We start from the raw sequence: 20138 nt of genomic DNA on the forward strand, positions 1-20138 counted from the left end.
CTAACATGCCTAAATTAACGGGAAAAAGCTATCCATTTGTGACGGACGGACGTACAGACGGACGGACGAACGTACGGACCGACCCTAATTATAGAAAAGCTTCGCTTTTAAAAAGGGCAATAAAGGGAAAATTAAAATAGCCTAAACGTATTCCATACCTTTAAATTTAAAATAAAATGGTCTAAAACAATCCCGGGACCTATGTGTAGCTTCCATTAAGTTCTACTCAATCAGTTCAGTAGTTGTTAAAATCTTAAGCTACTAAAAGAAAAACCTTACTACTTTATTCAATAAGGTAGGTAAGAATTTCAAGTACATACCGGATGAAAATATGATTTCTATTTTGATAATTTTGTGGTGTGAGCTTGAAGGAAGTAAATTGTAACAATGGATGTAGAATATACGTGGAGGATATAACAGGAAAAAAATTGTTGTCAATTTAGGCTGCAATTTCCCCCGCATTTATTGGTCTTATCCAGTAGGAGGAAAGAGGATGGGGTAAAGGAGGGGGATGGAGGACATCGTTATTTTAGCTCGCTACAGAGTTCATTTTATTGTAGAACATGAAAATCTGGTGTAAAATCCAAGTAATTATACATCCATTATTGTAAGTTAGTTTGACCCTGAATGAGTTATAACTTTCAGTATGAACACACTTCCTATACAAAATAGGCAGGGCCAATTGTTTAAAATGAATACCCATAAATGGTATCTGAGAAACAGCGTATAGTGTCGAATAAAAAATGGCGTCATACAATACAACTGACCAATGATAGCCCAGTATAAAATTTACCATTGGTCAATTACAATTCATACTTGCCATTGGTAATTTGTATTGTATGACGTAATTTTTTATTGGATACTATACGTTGTTTCGTATCTGACAAATTTTCCATCCTTTATATCCAAGATAGCAGATTTTTAAAATGTATAATATCGACGATAAAAAAAATATGAGGAGACCTTACAAATAATTCTTGCTATTTGGAAACTTCTTGAAATGCAACTTTCTTTTTGAAAAATATTTTAGTTTGTGAAATATGCCTACAAAAGGTCTTATGCAAAAAAAATATTAACAAAAAGTGTTTAATATTTTAAACCTTGTTTCTCACAGATACATATACTATAAATATATAAATATAAATATCTGAATTTTAAAATCAAAATTCTATATCTAAAAACAGCCCACCCTAATTCAAACTTAAACACAGACTAATTATGTACATTGTTAGAATTACAAATTTAAACACAGTTCATATAGTTGCCAAAGAACGTGTCCTAACTTTTGTGATTTAAAAAAAATAACTAGTCGGTGTTTTATTAAGAAGTAAATGTAAAATGATGCATAGAATTTAGAATGCAATCGTTTTTTTTGTAGACCTCTTATTTTTGAAGTAATTCAAGTTTTTTCTTTAAAAAAAATTAAGTTGGTTTTAAATTACAAAAACGCAACAAAAGAAGAAGAAAATTGCCATTTTGAGCAAGAATAGTAAGATCTTTAATTTTACACCTTACTTTTTGTATTCTGTTGAGTAATCATTAAAAAAATCTATTTTGTTGAAGCCTGGTGAATCAAAACTTTGAACTTTGTTAGCTGGTCACAAATGGGTTAAACATAAATCACAAAAGTTAGGACACGTTCTTTATGGTAAAACAAATGAGACAAAATTGACTGGAATATTATAGAACTCACGAAATTTTTTTTAATGCCTAAAAACCATCCTAAATAATTAAACATACATAAACAATTGATAGTCTTTCAAAAAAAATTCATTTAGTCATTAAATAATACAAAATTAATTTTTTTCGTTTTGACTTTAGCAACGCCATCAATTTTACCACATTGAAGAGGAGATACTAATTTTGTTCTAAAACGCACAATTTTCAGAGTTAAAACATGAGTAATACCTTAATCTCTTCCTTTAAACTTGCTTGAAAATCAAAAACCTTTAAATCAACACATTTATTAATGTGTAGGAGTACAGCTCTTCACAAGTCATTTTTACCTGGAGGTCGATTGTGGAAAAACCCCTGCCTAATATCATTTTTTTTTTTCATAAATGGAATAGTCTATACTTGGGTAAAATATGGTATCAATTCTAGATTGGAGACGTTATTCAAACTAGTTCTATAACTGATTAATCTGTTTCCAAAAATTTAGCTTTCTTTCTTTACACTTCTTTGTACTTTTTTTTCTTTTCAAAATGATAAAATGTTTTAACAAATAGTCTTAAATATATAAGGTAATATAGATAGAAAAGTATATCCAGGGAGGTTGGCTAAATTTTCCCTTATTACCTCTTGACAGATGAACTATCTCTTCCTGTTAAACCTACATAAATGGGACACAAAAAAATACATTATGCATGAAAACAACTTTACAGTAGCGAAGCTACTTGAAAATTAATTTTGTTTAAACCATAGGGTGTGTTTTAGTTAATTATGAGAAAATATATCAACAGTAACGAAAAACTGCTGAGCTGCAAAATTGTTGTAATATTTATTGATAGCCACAGCCAGCGGCTGGTAGTTTGCAGCTCAACAGTTTTTTGTTACTGTTGATATATTTTCTCATAATTAACCAAAACAAACCCCCCCCCCCCAAAAAAAAACAAGATTGCATGTTCAATTTTACAAGTTTAGCTAAATAATTGCACCAGTGGTCAGCCGCCAAACCGCCAAATTAAAAGTTTTGCAGAATATTTATAGACTGACCCATTGTATTATAATTCAGAGCTCTATCTTGAATATGGGCCTCAGAGCGCACTGTTACTGTGAAAGTGTACAACCCCCTTCCCCTTATTTTAAAATCTATTCTGAAATAGACAAACGGACAAAGTGAGTTATAGAGCTGATTATCTGTTATCACAAGAAAGAAAAGAAAGAGCAGTCTGACCGCTACGGATGTGTTTTACTTAATTATGCTCCATATTTATGTGAATAGCTACAAGAATTTTCAGCCTTCTATCTTTTACAGGAGCTGAAAAATCACGATTCCACCCCCCCCCCCCCATCCCCGTTTTGTCTCTAACAGATGGACATTTCAAATTTTAGAGCAGCTTTGCTACTAAAAGAAATAATACATTGAGAAAATTAGTTGTGAAAAATATAAGCGGCTTAACAGCAGTCCGACTGCTATGGATGTTTTATACTTAATTATGCTCCATATTGATTGAATGTTTACGAGAAGTTTCAGCCTTCTATCTTTTATAGGAGCTGAGAAAATGATGTTTCCCCCTTTTTGTCTCTAAAAGACGGACAGACATTGCTACTAAAAAAATAATACATTGTTAATTTTTATTTAACCCTTAACGGTTGGGGGGGGGGGGGGGCGTTGAACGGTATGATCCTGCAGGTCCTGATCCTCCAGGTCTCCATAAATCTTTAAAAAACTCCTGTGGCCGCAATTTTTGACTTAGAGACGTCAAATTTTAAACTTAGGCTTTTCTTACATGTCTAACGTATTAAAATTTCATAAAGATCCGCCGCCGTTTCTGCCGACCACCGACTGCGGCGGCTGGCAGCTGCAAAATACAGCTGCGACCGCTGAAATTTATGTTTTGACATTTCTAATATAAAATTTTACATAAAGAAAAAATTTCCTAGAAAAAAATGTTCTTCTAGCTTCAAAAATAAGAAAATTACAGCCGTTTGAAATTTTTAAGTAAAAAAGGACCTAAAAACAAAGGTTGTTAAATAAAAGGGTGAAGGAAGCTAAAATTGACTTTGACTTATAAAAGGTCGAAAATTCATTATCAAACAGGGGACTTGCACAACAAAAATTACCCCTCTAACTCTAATAGGAACTGAGATAATAGGGGGGGGGAGCCTTGAACGCCCCCCCCCCCCAACCAATTAAGGTACGGCAAGGCTCACGACTGTTAAAAGTTAAAAGGATGACAATAATTATTAAAGCAAAGCTCTTAAGATCAAAAAGAAATTGATGTAAAATCATGGTTGCCGTTTAAGATTTGTAATATTTACTACTAGCGGCTTCGCCCCTAGCCTCTAGAGGCTTCGCCCTATATAGTTATGGGAAGTCAACCTTCCTTAATAGACATATTAAAGAAAAAATATTTTTTTTTTAATTACTCTGTGGTAAAATTAAACCCAGGTTGTGCGCTTTATGCACAAAAATTTTAATTTGTACAAATTAAACCCAGGTTGTTTGCCGTATACACAAAAATTTCAATTCGTAAAAATTAAACCTAGGTTGTTCGCATACACAAAAATTAAAATTGAAAAAAAAATATTTTTATTTTTTTTGTTGGGGGGGGGGTTGGATTCATGGGGGCTTCGCCCCATGTTGCAGTGGGGTTCCCCCACCCCAATTACTGGTTTTTGTTTACAAAAATTTTAAAAAATTATAAATTTTGGAAGTTGTGATTTTTCTTATTTTTTGGGGGGTTGGGGTGTCCCACCCCCCAAGAAAATAGCTTAAAACCACCAAAGGACCAGTAGGTTTATTCCCAGAAGGGTAGAGCCCAATTTGATCAGCAGTTACTGAGATTTTACAAAAAATGTAGAAAAAAAATTTTTGGGGGTTTGGTTTTTTTTTATTTTTTGGGGGGTTGGGGGTGTCCCACCCCCCAAGAAAATAGCCTAAAACCACCACAGGACCATTAGGTATATTCCCTGAAGAGTAGAATCTAATCGGTTCAGTGGTTACCGAGATCTTAAGGGACAGACAGACAGACGGACAGACGGACAGACATCAAGCTACTATGTATTATAGATACCTTATACATATTGAGCTGTGAAGCATATCATGGATGCTTATATTCATCACAATCATTGGATCTTCGTTTAGGAAGGCCTAAACAGCTATTTGTTAAATCATTTTATCATTTTGACAAGAAAAAAAAGTACAAAGAAGTGCAAAGAAAGGAAGCTAGATTTTTAGAAAAAGATTATTCAGTTATAGAACTAGTTAGAATAACGTCTCCAATCTAGAATTGACACCATATTTTACCCAAGTATAGACTATTCCATTTATGAAAAAAAAATTTGATATTAGGCAGGGGTTTTTCCACAATCGACCTCCAGGTAAAAATGACTTGTGAAGAGCTGTACTCCTACACATTAATAAATGTGTTGATTTAAAGGTTTTCGATTGCCAAGCAAGTTTAAAGGAAAAGTTTAAGGTATGAATCTCATGTCAACTCTGGAAATTGTTGAAATGAGAACAAAAATACGGTTTTAACATTTTTGTGTTGGCAGCCATGGCTTCACCATAGACGCTAAGAAAAATATAAAAATCTCTTTCAATTGTTGGAAAAAATATTTTTTTTCAACACACCATCATTTCTTAATGTATTTTTTATAATTAAGGATAATTTTTAGGCTTTTTCCGTTCATGCGTGATTTTTTTGTATAAGGAAGTAAGAAGTGCTCAAATATGAATAATCTGTTAACCATGGAATATATTTGTATTCGTTGACAGTCTCTTAATATTTATGATAATAGGTGAATCCCTATAATAAAGTAAAAGGATGTTTGTTTGTCTGTTTAAACCAAAGGAACTCGCTAGCTACTGAACTGATCATGTTTTCCTTTACAGGGTAGATTCCCATAGGTCCCGGGAAGGTTTATAACTATTTTGAGGGAGGGTCACCACTCTCCCAAGAAAAATCATAGAAAAAGTTTCCCCCCCCCCAAAAAAAAAAACTTTTAAACTAATACTAAAGCAGCAAAATAAGAAGGAAATTAAATCAATTGAAAATAGATTCTAAAATATGATCATAATGACTAGTCTTGTTTGATTAAAGGTTTATATAAGGGAAATTTAACAATTTAAGGAACAAAGTTTAAATAATTAAACAATAAACAAGTTTATTTTTTACTTATCAAAACTAAATATGGTACATTTAACAATAAGCAAGAACATCATTATCCAAAGTAATAATTTATAATGTTTTATAGTAAAAAAATTAAAAGTATGCCTCTCAAGATCTATTTAATAAAAGTTTATTATTAATTTTATGTTACTAATATTTATGAATATATTACATCTCACTGGAAGTTTGGACAAGACATAATATTTTCTGTATTAAAAAAATATGTATTTGAAATTAACCAAAAACAGATGAAAATAAAAAGACGTTAAAATTAAAATATGACGGGGTAAATTAAAGAGTAGATTCTCAACTGTCAACTTCCTATATTTTGATAAAATTATTGCCCACAAAATAATTTGTTTTTAGTCATCAACATTTTCCTGTATTTTTCATCTGTTTCCGATATTTTACTTCAAACTACTACAAAATCATTCTTTCCACCAGTGGATCGACCACAAACCCAACAAAAGTTTGTAATACTCAGGAAAGAAAGGTACACTGGACTTTAATTTGAACTGTACCTAATATTTTATAAGCATTATCTTATTAGTTAGCTTTAAAAATTTTGGTACAATAATTAAATTATGAATGGTTGTTAAAACTAGCAGTGTTCAAACTAACTTTTCAACGATTAATTTTAATCATTAGAAATGGATGTTTTAGATAACATAACTTGTGATGTACATCAATTTATTGTCCATTGTCTTATTCCCTAAAATCCTGAAATAGGGTTAGGTTGAGTAAGATTAATAAGAGCCCAGCATAGATATTACACTACTGGGTTACTCTTCAAGAAATATAAAAAGTTTTAAAAATTAACTCTTGTTTAAACTATAGCTGGTGCTTTCACACGATGTGCCTGTTGAGCACTGCTGAACCTCACCCCCCGTTTTTTTATATTGAAAATTGGAGGTGAAGGGGGGTTAGTTTATTTCCAAAACCTAATCCCTGCGGGGCTGTACTCGCAGTATCCTAACCAAATACCTAATACAAACTACCAAAACCTGTTCTAAAGTAAAATAAAAAAAAAATAAAAAACTACCTCCCCATCCCATCTTTAAAGTTTAATACAAAAACGGGGGGTGGGATATCCATGCTTAACAGGGTACATTATGTGATAGCGACCCAAACTTTTATCATAAAATACATTTAACATACAACTTGAAAAATTTAAGATTTATACTATTACCCATCAACCCTAAAACTTGTTAATGCATATTGAGAAAAAAATATTTTTTTTCCAAATTTTAGCTTGCTATTGTTATGCATTTATTAATCTTGAATTACCCTAAAATATTGGGGAGGGGAGAAAAGTGGGTGTTTCATCTCCCCCTCCCAGGATATTATAGTAAAAAAAATTTTAAAAGAAGATTAAAAAAGATTTTTACTGATGGATACTTTCATTCCTTTTTATTTTTTTTTCAACGTGCTAAAAATATTAAGTATATTCATTGCTTATAATTAATCATTTCCTGGTAAATAATGTTTTCATGTCGAAATTAATGCAAATTATGTTAATATTTTGGAATACTTACATTTTTAAAATATTTACTTTTACATTTTCAATAGCGGCTACGCCTGTTTGAATTCTAGTTTTCAAGAGAAAAAAGTAAAAAAAAATTGAGGAGTGTATTTTTTCCAATGGCTATTTCTCTTGGATTTTTGAAGGAATCCTCCCAAAAAATCTTTCCTAGAGGACCTGTAAAAAGAAATTAACGTTATCGTTCCCTACTAACAGACAACACACACACAGATAGACATCCTGTTATTTCTACATATAAAATTATGTCTTTAATTGTTTTAAATAAATTTACAAACACTTTAATTCTTTAATCTAAGATTGACATTAAAAAATACTAATTAGACATGTTTATTCTATAATCTTCGTTATATTAGAATTTACTTTTGCTAATTATTTTGTCATTCATTTTTTGATTTTTTTTCGTTGAAATTCTTTTTATGTGTTAAAATATTATAAAAATAATAATACATGTTTTCAACAAAATTACAGCAGTTCGTCTTGTTACCAAAATTGGATATCAAAGTAAAATAGATAGATGTAGATGAAATTTATAGGCAAAATCTTTGAATATGTTTTTTGAGTTCGTAGTTTAATGGTGTTATAAAATTCGATTTCTAAACCCCTGCTCGTGGCTAAAATCACAACATGTTATTAATGCATATTATCCTTTAGTTTACTGTAATTGTGTGGTATGAGAACACTTTAGAAATGTATGAAAATGTGAATGTCAGATTCTAGACTTCTCAGACTATTTATAGCAAGACTTTTCTCAGGAGTTCAAGAGAATATTGAAAAAAGCTTCAATTAAATCAAGCTATGAATTTAGTTTTCAATAGATACACTTATGATTTAGTTTATCCTATCTTAGTACATAAAGGTATATTTTACTTTTATTTGATTCCAAATTTGATTTTAAAATATAAGTAAGTATTGAATAAATGGCAAGGTTTCTTATTTCATGGATTTTTTAAGCTACCCTATGAAAGGAAATCATTCTATATAAATGTACTAGAGGCTAAAAAAATAGATTAAAACCATCCCAAGTCTTAAATGTGAAAAACAAACAATGTGATACTTACTAATATAGAGAACCTTATCGGTTCAGTAGTTATTGACATCTTTAGCTTCAGACAAAAATCCTTTACTACTTTATATAAAAGGAAGATGGCAAGATTTCTTTATATACTGGAATTGCAAAAAAAACGTTGAAAATTAATCGTAATTGTTATGAGTCATTTATAAAAGTAATTTAAATCCAATGTTTTGTAATAATTAAGAATTATGTGAATTATCTAGTTGGCTTGTAAGATTATGTATTGATCTACCCTTAAATTAGATTTTTATTGTATGTGATACTTAATCTTCTTTTAACTTCCTGAAATACTTCATACTTCATTCTAATACAAAACAACCAGAATGAAAAGTTATTTTACACTGTTCTTTTAAGGGGCGGTTGCTATGATTTTCAATTATCTTATGAGATCATAAAACTATATTTTCTGATTAAAATGTAATTTTTATATTTTAGGCCTGGTTTTGAGTCCTTAGGACAAGTTAGGTAACTTAATTTTTATTTGAATTGTGAATTAATCGGTTAATCTATGTGTCTCCAAGTTAAATTGAAGTGTGTATGTATATTTAACTTGGATAATAAAAGTAAAATGTTGTTTTAGAGAAATTCCATTAATCACTTGCTTGAAAAAAAATAATTATGAGACTTTACTTATTCTAAAATAATTGTTATTAAATATAATTTTATATTTCAAATAAGTTTATTTCTAACATAAAAAACTCCTTATTATTAATTATGTAGATTTTAAAGTAATCCTTATGTAAAGGTAACAGGATCTTTGTCTTTGGGTGTGTACCAAAGGATCTTGCTAACCACTGAACCGATATGGTTATCTTTTACAGTGCAGCTTCTCATAGGTCCTGGTCAAGTTCATAACTATTTTGAGGGAGGGTACCACTACCTTCCTAAGAGAAATCGATAAAAATTTAAAAATATTACTAGCCCCACCTAGCGGCCTTCTTGATATATTGATCATAACATATATTGAAGAAAAAAAAAACATTTTACGTGCTGCTAGAGGCCTCTAGGTGCATAGCCGCTAGTTTTTAATTATAATGATATTTTAGGAAAACTATGGTTGAGACAGGAGGACTGAAAGGCCTCATTCCTTCACAAGGAGAGGAGTGGAAAGAGTTTAGAACTAAGGTAGGTTTATATTAGTTTCAAGATTTTGTGCTTTCCCTCAATGTGACTAGTCGAACACTGAAACTCCCCTCCCTCTAAAAATAAGCTGGTTTTAGTTTTCCTTCTTTAGGTTAGGTTATATTGATTGATAGGAAGTCTCGAAGGGTTAAGGTAACGCAGGTAGATGTAGAGGGTTATGTCTGTCTAGCAAGACATTTAACTTACCCTCCCTTAATTTAAATTTAGTTAAAATAAAAGGGAGTGCTTGCTGGTATTTTGAGGGAAATCATTGGTGCTTGTCTGTTACTTAAGATTCCTGAAACGGTCTGTATGCTTTGTTTTAGAGACATTTTCTAAAGAATTTGTAAACTTTTTCATAAATAAACTTTTTATAGATATACTAGCGGTTTCGCCCCTAGCCTCTAGGGGCGAAGCCCCAAGAGGTTTGATCAAACCAATTTTTCGTATTTTAGATTTAAAATAAAAAAGAAAAAGAAAAATTTTTTTTTGGGGGGGGGGTTAGTCGACCCCATCATTTTAATTTTAGTTTTAAAAGAAAATTTTTTTTTGGGGGGGGGTATTTTTCATTTTTGGGGGGGTTGGGGGTGTCCCACCCCCAAAGAAAATAGTTATAAATACAATGAATAAGAGAAAATTACTCAATTAATTAGTAATTTAAAATTTCAAAGTTATTGGTTGAAAAGTTTAAACACTGCTAGTTTGAACCAACCAATAGTTTATTCCATGTATATTTTCCGAAAGCCTTACTTTAAATTTTTATTATAATTATATTATATCAAACGCTATTCCAAAGTCAAACTGTCTTTGATTAATTTAATAATAATAATGTTTATTTGGTGCTGCCAGGTACCCCCTAGCTTAGGAGATAGCACATACAATACTCTAAATTGCTGCTATCTATCGACAATTTAGAGTTTACATTATGATGTTTAGTCTCATACAAAATAAAATAATATATACTAAGAGATTAATTATTAACTAAATATAAATTGGTGGAAAAGAAGTAAAATTTTCAGGATATGCACCAGGAGCTACAGGAGTACTATCTTGACCAAAATGGGGATAGTGTATTTGATTCCTGAAGCCCCTTTTTAAAGAAGACGAAAAGAAAAAAAAGAATATAAAACAAATTAAATGTGAAAGGGAAAATTGAAACTTTAATTTAGTTAAATTGAGTTGTGAGGATGGTAAAAAAAAGTAAAAAAAAACACAAATAAACATTTATATTATGTTAGAGAAATCAGTAAATAATAAGAAAAATGAAAAAAAAATATGTGAAGGAATTTAGAGAAAAATAAAACAAAATTAATATGAAAGTAAAGAGAATAAAAAGGAAAAATAATAAGATAGATCATTGTTGTATATAATTTTAATACCATATTTCAAGTTTTAAAATATCATTGAAGATTAATAAGTAAAGTTTTTATAAAAAGAAAGGAGAAAGAAAAAAAACATAAAAAGGAAAAAAAAGCAATACGTCAAGCCTTTGTCATTGTATTATTTTTCAAAAAAAAAACAGAAATTTCTCAATTCAAAATAATATTTTTTTATAGAATGCCACTTTGAGCTTTGCCCTATATTCAACCCTCCCCTCCCCGCCAAAAAACAACACTGCTGGGCACTTGTCTCAAATGTTTAGAATTGTTCAGATTGACTAGGTACACGTAAGCATATTGTAATAGGGATTAAGATTACGTGATTAGTGTGTGTACGTTTGCTGGGCACTTGTCTCAAATGTTTAGAATTGTTCAGATTGACTAGGTACACGTAAGCATATTGTAATAGGGATTAAGATTACGTGATTAGTGTGTGTACGTCCGTCCATGCGTCCAGTCATGCGTAACGGTTAGCTCTTATTATTAATTTAGGCATGAATTGTCGTATCGATTTCATATCGATGATGATTCCTGTAGCAATTAGGTATGATTTAGAAGGCGTAGCAACTTTATAACTATTACCAAAAAAAACGTATGTTTCATCTCATTTTTAGAACAATGATTTTTAGAACAACAAGGTTCAATACTTTAAGCGGAGCATCTCTTTAATCAAATCCTAAAAATACAAAATAAAAAGTATGTCCTTAAACAGAATCTTGCATTTACTCAATTTCACATTGTGTTTATTCTTTTAAATATTCTGCTAAATAAATGTTTATGTTCGTTTGTTCTACCGTTTGATTTCAGAGCTTTGCTTTTATGGATGTTTTCATCCTTGTTTACTTCAGGTTCAATACAGTCTACTTCATCCCAAAGTGATTGAAACTTTCACAACAGTTATACACGAGGTAAAGAATCCCTTTCTTAATATTGAAGCTACTCTATAATTGGGTTACGTACGTTTGTACGTCCGTCCGTTTACCTGATGAATAAAATAAATTAGCTTAATGTATTATTGCTATATGGTTGTCTAAAAACAATGCAATATAAAAAGGTCCTTTGTACACTAAAATCATTTTAAAATAATATTAAAAGTTTGTATATATTAACATATTTCGTGACTATCGAGCGCAGAATATTTGTAAAAAGAATTAGAATCATTTATTCATTTTTAAATTTTGGTTTTGTTCTATTTAAGATATAAATTTTGATAGCCTCATAAATAACTTTAGATATCAGCTGAGTTTACAGAACATGTGGCGTCCTTTGGTGATAACGCAGATTTTACTCAGGTAGACACGTTCTCTCATTTGCTGGCTATGATTAATCCTTAAAAACCTTATTAGTGTTCAAACTTTTTAACCAATAATCGTAATCTAAATTGGGGATGTACATCAATTTATCGTCCATTGTCCCATCCCTAAAGATCCCTAGCCTATCATAGCCTAGGACACAATGATAGAACAATGAGCGAAATAATTATCTCCCAAAGTAAAATTGATCCAATTCATAAATCAAAGATATTGTTACTTAATTTTCCTTTTTAAATGGAAGAAAAACTTAAAGCGCTCTAAAGTGTCATGTGTGACGTCATGAAAATACATCTATTATCCCTCTTTTTTTAGGAATTTCCTTTCCCTCATCATCCCTCTTTTTAGACGTATTTTATGACGTCACACAAAGCACTTTCTAGCGCTTTCAAAAACTTTATTTTTATACTATTTTACTCCTCCCCCCCACCCCCAATTAAGTATTATTCAACAGATTTTATAATAATCTGAAGAAAGAGTAAACAGCTTAATTTTTCACGCGCGACCTATTTTTCTTTTTTTCTTTTGTTGAATAAATAATTGTATAACAGTATGGACAAATAAAACATGTTAAAGCTTGAATAGATTCTTTTTCTCAACCAGGGAATAGACTTATCGATAAATTGGAGTACATCCCCAATGATGATACACAAAATTACTCCATCTGTAGATTATAATTAGTGGTTGAAACGTTTAGACGATCAACTTAATGAACCGACCATTCAAAAATTAACTAAAGTCCCCAAAAATATTATCCAACGAATAAGAAAACTTTATGTATAAAACTTTGGTGACTAGTGTAATAAACAGCCCAATGTCACCACCCTCCCTCGTAGCAACTGAGAATATTTCATTTTTAACACTATGGGAAATATAGAATTTCTGAGATGTTAGTAAAGATACATATATAGAAATATTTGGTAAGTTAAGAATCGATTCCTGTAACAATTATTATCCAGTGTATGAATTTTTGGATCATCGGATTATTGGTCATTGGTTTTAAAGAAAATAATTAGTATATACTAGCAGCCACGCCCCCTAGAGGCATCTTTGGGCACTTGAAGAGAGGAGTAGGGTTGATTTCGACAAACCAATTTTTTTATATTTTAGATCTAAAAAAGATATAAAAAAAATTATCTTTTAGATACTTTTGTTTAGTACAATAGAACACTAGGTTAGTTAGTTTTTCATTTATGTTATATCTTTAAACATAAGTTGACAGGCAAGATATTTTTTACGACTTTCAATCTATAGAAAATGTATAAATTTTCTGATTTTAACATCATAGTATTTAGAAAATGTATTTTTTTTTATAAACTACATGGTCTTAAAAGAGCTACTTATAAATATAATCATTTAGAAACTCTCTCTAATGATGTTGTCCTTCAATTATTGTTTTAGTAACTCCTAGTATTTGTTGTTTTGTTATTCTGCATCAAAGGGTTAAAATTATATAATAATGTTTAGTACCAAATTTAAAACCTAGGTTAGTTAATTTTTCATACATTTTATCATGAAAATTTGAAAAATAATAAATATTTTACTTAAAAAACGTTTCTGAAATGAATAAACGAGTTGTTTTGATTACAAATATCCTAGTATTTAAAAAAAAAATACTATTGGTGTATCTAAACTGCAAGATTCTAAATGCTTTTTTTAAAAATAAATTATTCAAATTTTCAGTTAACCCAATTCTCTCATACCCCTAATTGTACGTCCAACAAGTTGTAATATATGAAGCATGTATTGTGCGTAATAGTTATCAAAACCCCTATTTTTTCAATGAAAATATCTCTGAATTCTTATTTATAATCATGTCCTTTTTATAAAGAAACTAGAGTTGGCTCGATATAATTATCTCCCTATTGGCTAGTTTTCTATATGCATATCTATTTCTCAATAAATCTATTGTCCTCACCCGGCATTACTATCTAAAAGAAAGTGAATATTTAATAATCTAAATGATTTTAAAAAGATTTTTTAAATTATATTTTTTTCTTTACATTACCATCACCAAAGGGTTAATGATGATGATTACAACTTTAGTTTAATATTTGAACACACAAAGTGTCGCCACAATCGAATTCTTTTAAAACAGAGTTTTCTTAAATTTATTATATTATAAATTTAAATTTTCTTTTTTATGATTAGAAATTAAATACATTGATATAAGGTAAATAGCAACATGAAATTAAAAAAAGGAATTTATTTTTAATAAAGTAAAATAATGGGTCTTATCGTTCTGGGCAATGAGAGTTTATTATGGATTATTGGAGCACTATGAGTTTTAAACAAATATTCCTTGGAAAACTTGAGCTCGTTTATAGACATTTATTTCCTATATAGATCTGACATGGATCTTGAAGCAATTAAGCAGGCCGTTTTGTACATGTTAAAAATTGGAAGATTTCATTAAATAAAAGTTATTGCAAATATACTTAGTAAATAACGATCGAGTTAAATTTTAATTTCATTTATTTAGGTTTAAGGATTTTATCTTTTTATCTTTATTTTATCTTTACGGAATGATTTACTAGCAATAATTGATGTTTAGTGTTTACAACTTAGTGGTGTATAAAGCACCTTGTCCCTGGGGGGAGGTGAGTGGCGCACCTTGATCTAGCATTTTTCAAACTTGTTTTCACCCTTCCCCTTATCCTTTCCATATGAACAGGATTTTTCTGGACACTCATTTTAAAAACTTTTAAGTGCTATTTCATAATTTGGCTACAGTTTTAAATTGTAAATTTTCGTTTATAATTTATTGTAAATTGTCATTTGTAATTTATTGTTAATTACTAGCTTATATGACTATTAGGTTTAGTTTTATATTCATACACTAGATAAATTAGTTTTTCAAAAATTTTATCAACAAACATTAATTGATAATGAAAACTTTTTTTTTACGAGTGTATTTCTAGAATAACTAAGAAGGCTATTATGATTTTAAAATATTGTAGTATTTGAAAAATAATTAAAAAATCATCGTACAAGATTTGTATAATTATTTAGATAAATAACTTTTCAAATATTTTTAGTTTATGTCGCCACTCATCAATCTCCTCATGATGTTCGTTAAAATATTTTAAGCACTATATGTGCGAATAGTATCTTATTTAATTTCTTAGCTTAAATATATAATAAGATTGTTGAATACAAAGGTTTAAACTTTCTTATCTATAATACAAAGTAGAACGATGTCTGTCTGTCCGTCTGTCTGTCCGTCTGAAGCTTAAGATCTCAGTAACCACTGAACCGATTGGGCTCTACTCTTCAGGGAATATACCTACTGGTCCTGTGATGGTTTTAAGCTATTTTCTTGGGGGGTGGGACACCTCCAACCCCCCCAAAAAATGAAAAATACCCCCCCCCCCCCCAAAAAAAAAAAAAAAAATTTTTTACTTTTTCTTTTTAAATCTTAAAATACGAAAAAATAGGTTGATCAAACCTCTTGGGGCAAAGCCCCTAGAGGCTAGGGGCGAAGCCGCTAGTTGTTAAATATTGAGTTTAATTTTACTTCCATTTATTTAGGTTTGAGGAAGCTTTCCCAAAATTGAGAACTAGATATGTTAAGTAGTTATCGAAATCTTAAGCTACAAACAAAAAACTTAATACTTTATACGATAGGATAAGTTTGGTGATTATGATTGATATATTTTATCTTTTTTTATGGCAACAGAACATCTTTGTGACTCATTTTTATTCTCGTTGTCCATCCGTGATTTGTTGTGTGCTTAGTCTTTTAAGGATGTTGTCATCCTTGTTACTAAATGACTTTGAATTACGCCCGAACAAACGAACAAACCATTACTGTAAAGTACAGCTGTTTATGTAATAATGAATGTAGCCTAAACAAATTGTTGAGCCAATTTCTATCTGTATACTTATTATGCAATGCAAATTTTTCAACACAAAAACAGACAAATTTCCATTTAAACTGATAAATTATCATAAAAAGAATAGAGGGAAGATACAAGGCCTTTGTCGGAGTTACACAGTAGATTTAATGTAGAAATTATATTTAAAAAATGGATTAAACTTACTTTTATATGTAGAGAAGCAGTGTCTAGTATTTATGATTGATTTTTATTGTTTTATGTCTTGTTTCATACTTTTAAGCTTGACAAATTTAATATTTTTACAACAAAAAAATCATAACAGTATTTTAAAGTTGAGAATTTTTACCGATGATTTTTTTCAAAGCATTTTTATTTTTAAATTATCTAATTTTTTTCAAATTAACGATCTAAAAGGTATACAAAAATTTTTAAAACAAAGATTTGATTGATTGTCTGTTAAAGGGATATTGTACTGTTAATTACACTGGTACCCAAAGCATTATAACCATGTCTTTTATTTACTGGCTCAAAAACTTTGGGTACTTTTATGAAATTTTTATTGCTTTTGTTCCAAACTAGCAGTGTTCAAACATTTTAACCAATAACTAAATCTATAGAAAGGGTAATTTTGTAGGGAAAGTATATCAAATTATCCCTTAAGTAAAAGTTCAAATTTTAACATTACACCTTCCATTATAAAATCTACTGTCGTGGATAAAGATGAAGGGTTGAGGAGAGAAAATGAATAATTGGAGAGGATATTTGTTGCTGACACAGTTTTAACTATTTTATTTACAGCTAGATGCAGGGATCTTAAGGGATAAGACAATGCCCAACGAATGTATGTACACACTCAATTATAATAAAACCTATCTGTTCTGTTGATTCAAAGCATTGATTGAAAAGTTTGGACACTAGTGGTTTGCATTACACATCAAGATTGAATAAATTAAAGTCTTCAATGATTATAAGTCACCAAATTAGAAAACATATCTTATAATACAATGGAGGACGGGATGATTTACAGTCAATGTCCCCTCCCTCCCTGTCTTTAATACACACACGCACACATGCTGTAAAATTATAAATCAAAGTTTTACCAAGCAAATGAAACGTTTGAAACAAGCATGTTCAATAAATCTTAGCTTTCCTTCCCAGTTTTTTGTAAACTTTATTTATACTAAAACGACCAAGCTACAATTGCTTGATTACTTCTAAAATTGACAAAGTGAATGGAAAATGATATCTAAAATCGATATATATCTTCATGTCTTAGAATAATGTATTTTTTATCAAAAAAAATGTTGAAAAATAATAGAACTTGGAAAAATAATTTTACTTGCAGTTCATTGTAAGAATAGCAGCTACCCTATATCTAGGATATTTTTGCCTGTCGTCAGTCCGTACGTCTGTCACAATGTGAAAGCATCTAGGCTTATTCAGTTTTGTGATTTTTTTAAAAGAAGGCGTCCTAACTTTTTTGCTTTTTATTTAGAATAGCTAGCCGGTGCTTTTAGTACGTAGTAGATGTGAAATTTTCCATAGAATTCAGATTTGCAATCGTTTTTTTTTTGTAGACCTCTTATTTTTGAAGAATTTTAAGTTTTTTAAAAAAATAATTAAGTCGGTTTTAAGGTACTAAAATACAACAAAATAAAAGAAGAAAATTGCCAGTATGAACAAAAATAGTAAGATCTTTAATTTGACACCTTACTTTTTAAGTTCTGTTGAGTAATTATTGAAATAATCTATTTTTTTAACCTCAGTTTAATAAAAACTTTAACTATATTTTGTCACACAGACATAAAAATATGGGTTTCATATATACCTTTAGAATCAGAAAAATATTAAGAATCCATTCTAAGCAAAATTGAAAAAAAGTAAAAACTTAAAAAAATTAAAATGGCCTAAAATATTATATTTTTACAGGCAACACTTGATTGTATCTATTAAACTAGCCAATCAAAAATCTCAAAAATTGACAAATCAAGAAGCTTCAACTCAAAACTTAACCAATAGAATTGACAAAAAAAAAGATAATGTTCATACAATATATACAATAGATACTAAAGTAAAAATAGTGATACTTACATAACATGTAAAGAATGAAAAATTATGAACAAATATGCTTCAATCTGTTTATAAACTTCAAAACAATGCAGTTAAAAATGCATTATTGTTTCTTGTGTTTAAAAAATATCTGTTACAGTGTATGTACATTTTTTTAGGTTTTGTTCAGATCAGCTCCAAATGGATTTCCTATTCTAGCCCTAGTTTCCTAAAGTGTACAGCAGATAACCCAATTATTGCAGACCCTTTTTTCAGCTACTCTGGAAATTTGTGAAAACAAAGCGATTTATACATTATACATTCAAAATTTTAATGTTTAAAATTTAAATTTTTTTTGGAAGTTTGAAGCTTTTTTAGCTAATAGCAAATTTCGAGATAGGACGCAGACGCTAGGTACACTTTCGGAAACTAAATTGGAGTTCATCTTTGTTCAGGTTTTGTTCAAGTCAACCCTTTAAAGCCGAAAATTATGATTCTTAAAATAAACTTATATTTTTTTATTATAATTTTATAAAACTTTTTCAATTTTGCTTAGAATGGATTCCTAATATTATTCTCATTCTAAAGTCATATATAAACACATATTTTTTATGCCTGTGAGAGAAAATATTTAAGTTTAAAGTTTTGACTAAAACTAGGTTAAAAAAATAGATTTTTTCAATAATTACTCAACAGAATTTAAAAAGTAAGGTGTCAAATTAAAGATCTTACTATTTTTGTTCATACTGGCAATTTTCTTCTTTTATTTTGTTGCGTTTTAGTACCTTAAAACCAACTTAATTATTTTTTTTAAAAACTTAAATTACTTCAAAAATAAGAGGTCTACAAAAAAAACCGATTGCATATCTGAATTCTATAGAAAATTTTACATCTACTACGTACTAAAAGCACCGGCTAGCTATTCTAAATAAAAAGCAAAAAAGTTAAGACGCCTTCTTTTACTATATTTTTAAATTTTACCAGCTTCCTTAATTTTTTAACAGTCTACCGTTCTTTTTTCAAGTTATTCTTAACTTTTGTAGATAATGTTATTTTTCAAAAAAGAAAAAAAACCTAACTATAAAAGTATTTTTTTTCAGGAATTTTATAAGTGGGCTCTGGAATCAATTGCTGCTATTGCCCTAGGAATTGCAAAAGAATATTAAAACATAACCTATCCTTCATCCCTGGAAACTCAAGAAATTATGAGCACTGACCTATCCTTTATCCCTGGATAACTCTAGAAATTATGAGAACTGACCTATCCTTTATCTATGAATAACTGTAGAAATTGTAAGAACTGACCTATCCTTTATCCCTGGATAACTTAAGAAATTATGAGAACTGACCTATCCTTTATCCCTGGATAACTTTAGAAATTATGAGAATTGACCTGACACTTTTAATTAAAGAAAATCCAATTTGAATAAGATAAAATTATCTCTAGTTCAAAGTCGTGTTATATTTCAAAGTTATTTGTAATTAAGACATTTTACAAGATTTTTAAAAACTTGAAAGCAAGGAAGGCAGGGTTTGGGCTAGTTTTAGTTTGGGAAAAGATTATCATGTTTTCTCTTCTAAATTCAGCATAAGAATGTCTGAATACGACTGAAAAATTTCTCTAAAAATTTATTTTGTAATCAAAATCTATAGAAGATCGTAGTTGATTAGATCCTTTAATTCAGACAAAAAAAATAGCCTTAAACCAACGGTCGATATTTTTGCCAAGATTTTACTCTAGAACTTCTTATTATTGGTTTGATATTTTATTTTGCAATTTTCAGAGAAGCGTTTATATTGTTTCAACAAGAACAAAAAGGTAAGTCAAAGGATGACAGAAGCCCAAAAGACTGACAATGTTCACAAGTTAAAAATTGTAAAGGGAAAATTAGCACTAAGATGCTGCTTCTAAAAGTTTAGTAAGTATTTTGTTTCAGGAATCTAAAGGGATACGTCAATTTATAAAAGTAAAGCCAACGAATAAGAA

General features: G+C 29.6%; 1 protein-coding gene across 1 annotated transcript in view; it reads left to right on the top strand.

The window, feature by feature from the left end:
• LOC145323099 (putative cytochrome P450 49a1) overlaps nucleotides 1-19317 on the top strand; it is a 45860-nt gene extending 26543 nt beyond the window's left edge. The window contains exons 5-9 of the mRNA XM_080165482.1: nucleotides 8888-8917; nucleotides 9499-9577; nucleotides 11802-11861; nucleotides 12186-12245; nucleotides 19252-19317. Of these exons, the coding sequence (XP_080021608.1) occupies nucleotides 8888-8917; nucleotides 9499-9577; nucleotides 11802-11861; nucleotides 12186-12245; nucleotides 19252-19317 (295 nt within the window). The remainder of the gene's footprint in view (nucleotides 1-8887; nucleotides 8918-9498; nucleotides 9578-11801; nucleotides 11862-12185; nucleotides 12246-19251) is intronic.
• The last annotated feature ends 821 nt before the right edge of the window (nucleotides 19318-20138 follow it).

Source organism: Acartia tonsa, chromosome 6 (genome assembly GCF_053477335.1).
Source record: "Acartia tonsa isolate MP-2025a chromosome 6, ASM5347733v1, whole genome shotgun sequence".
Classification (NCBI taxonomy): domain Eukaryota; kingdom Metazoa; phylum Arthropoda; class Copepoda; order Calanoida; family Acartiidae; genus Acartia; species Acartia tonsa.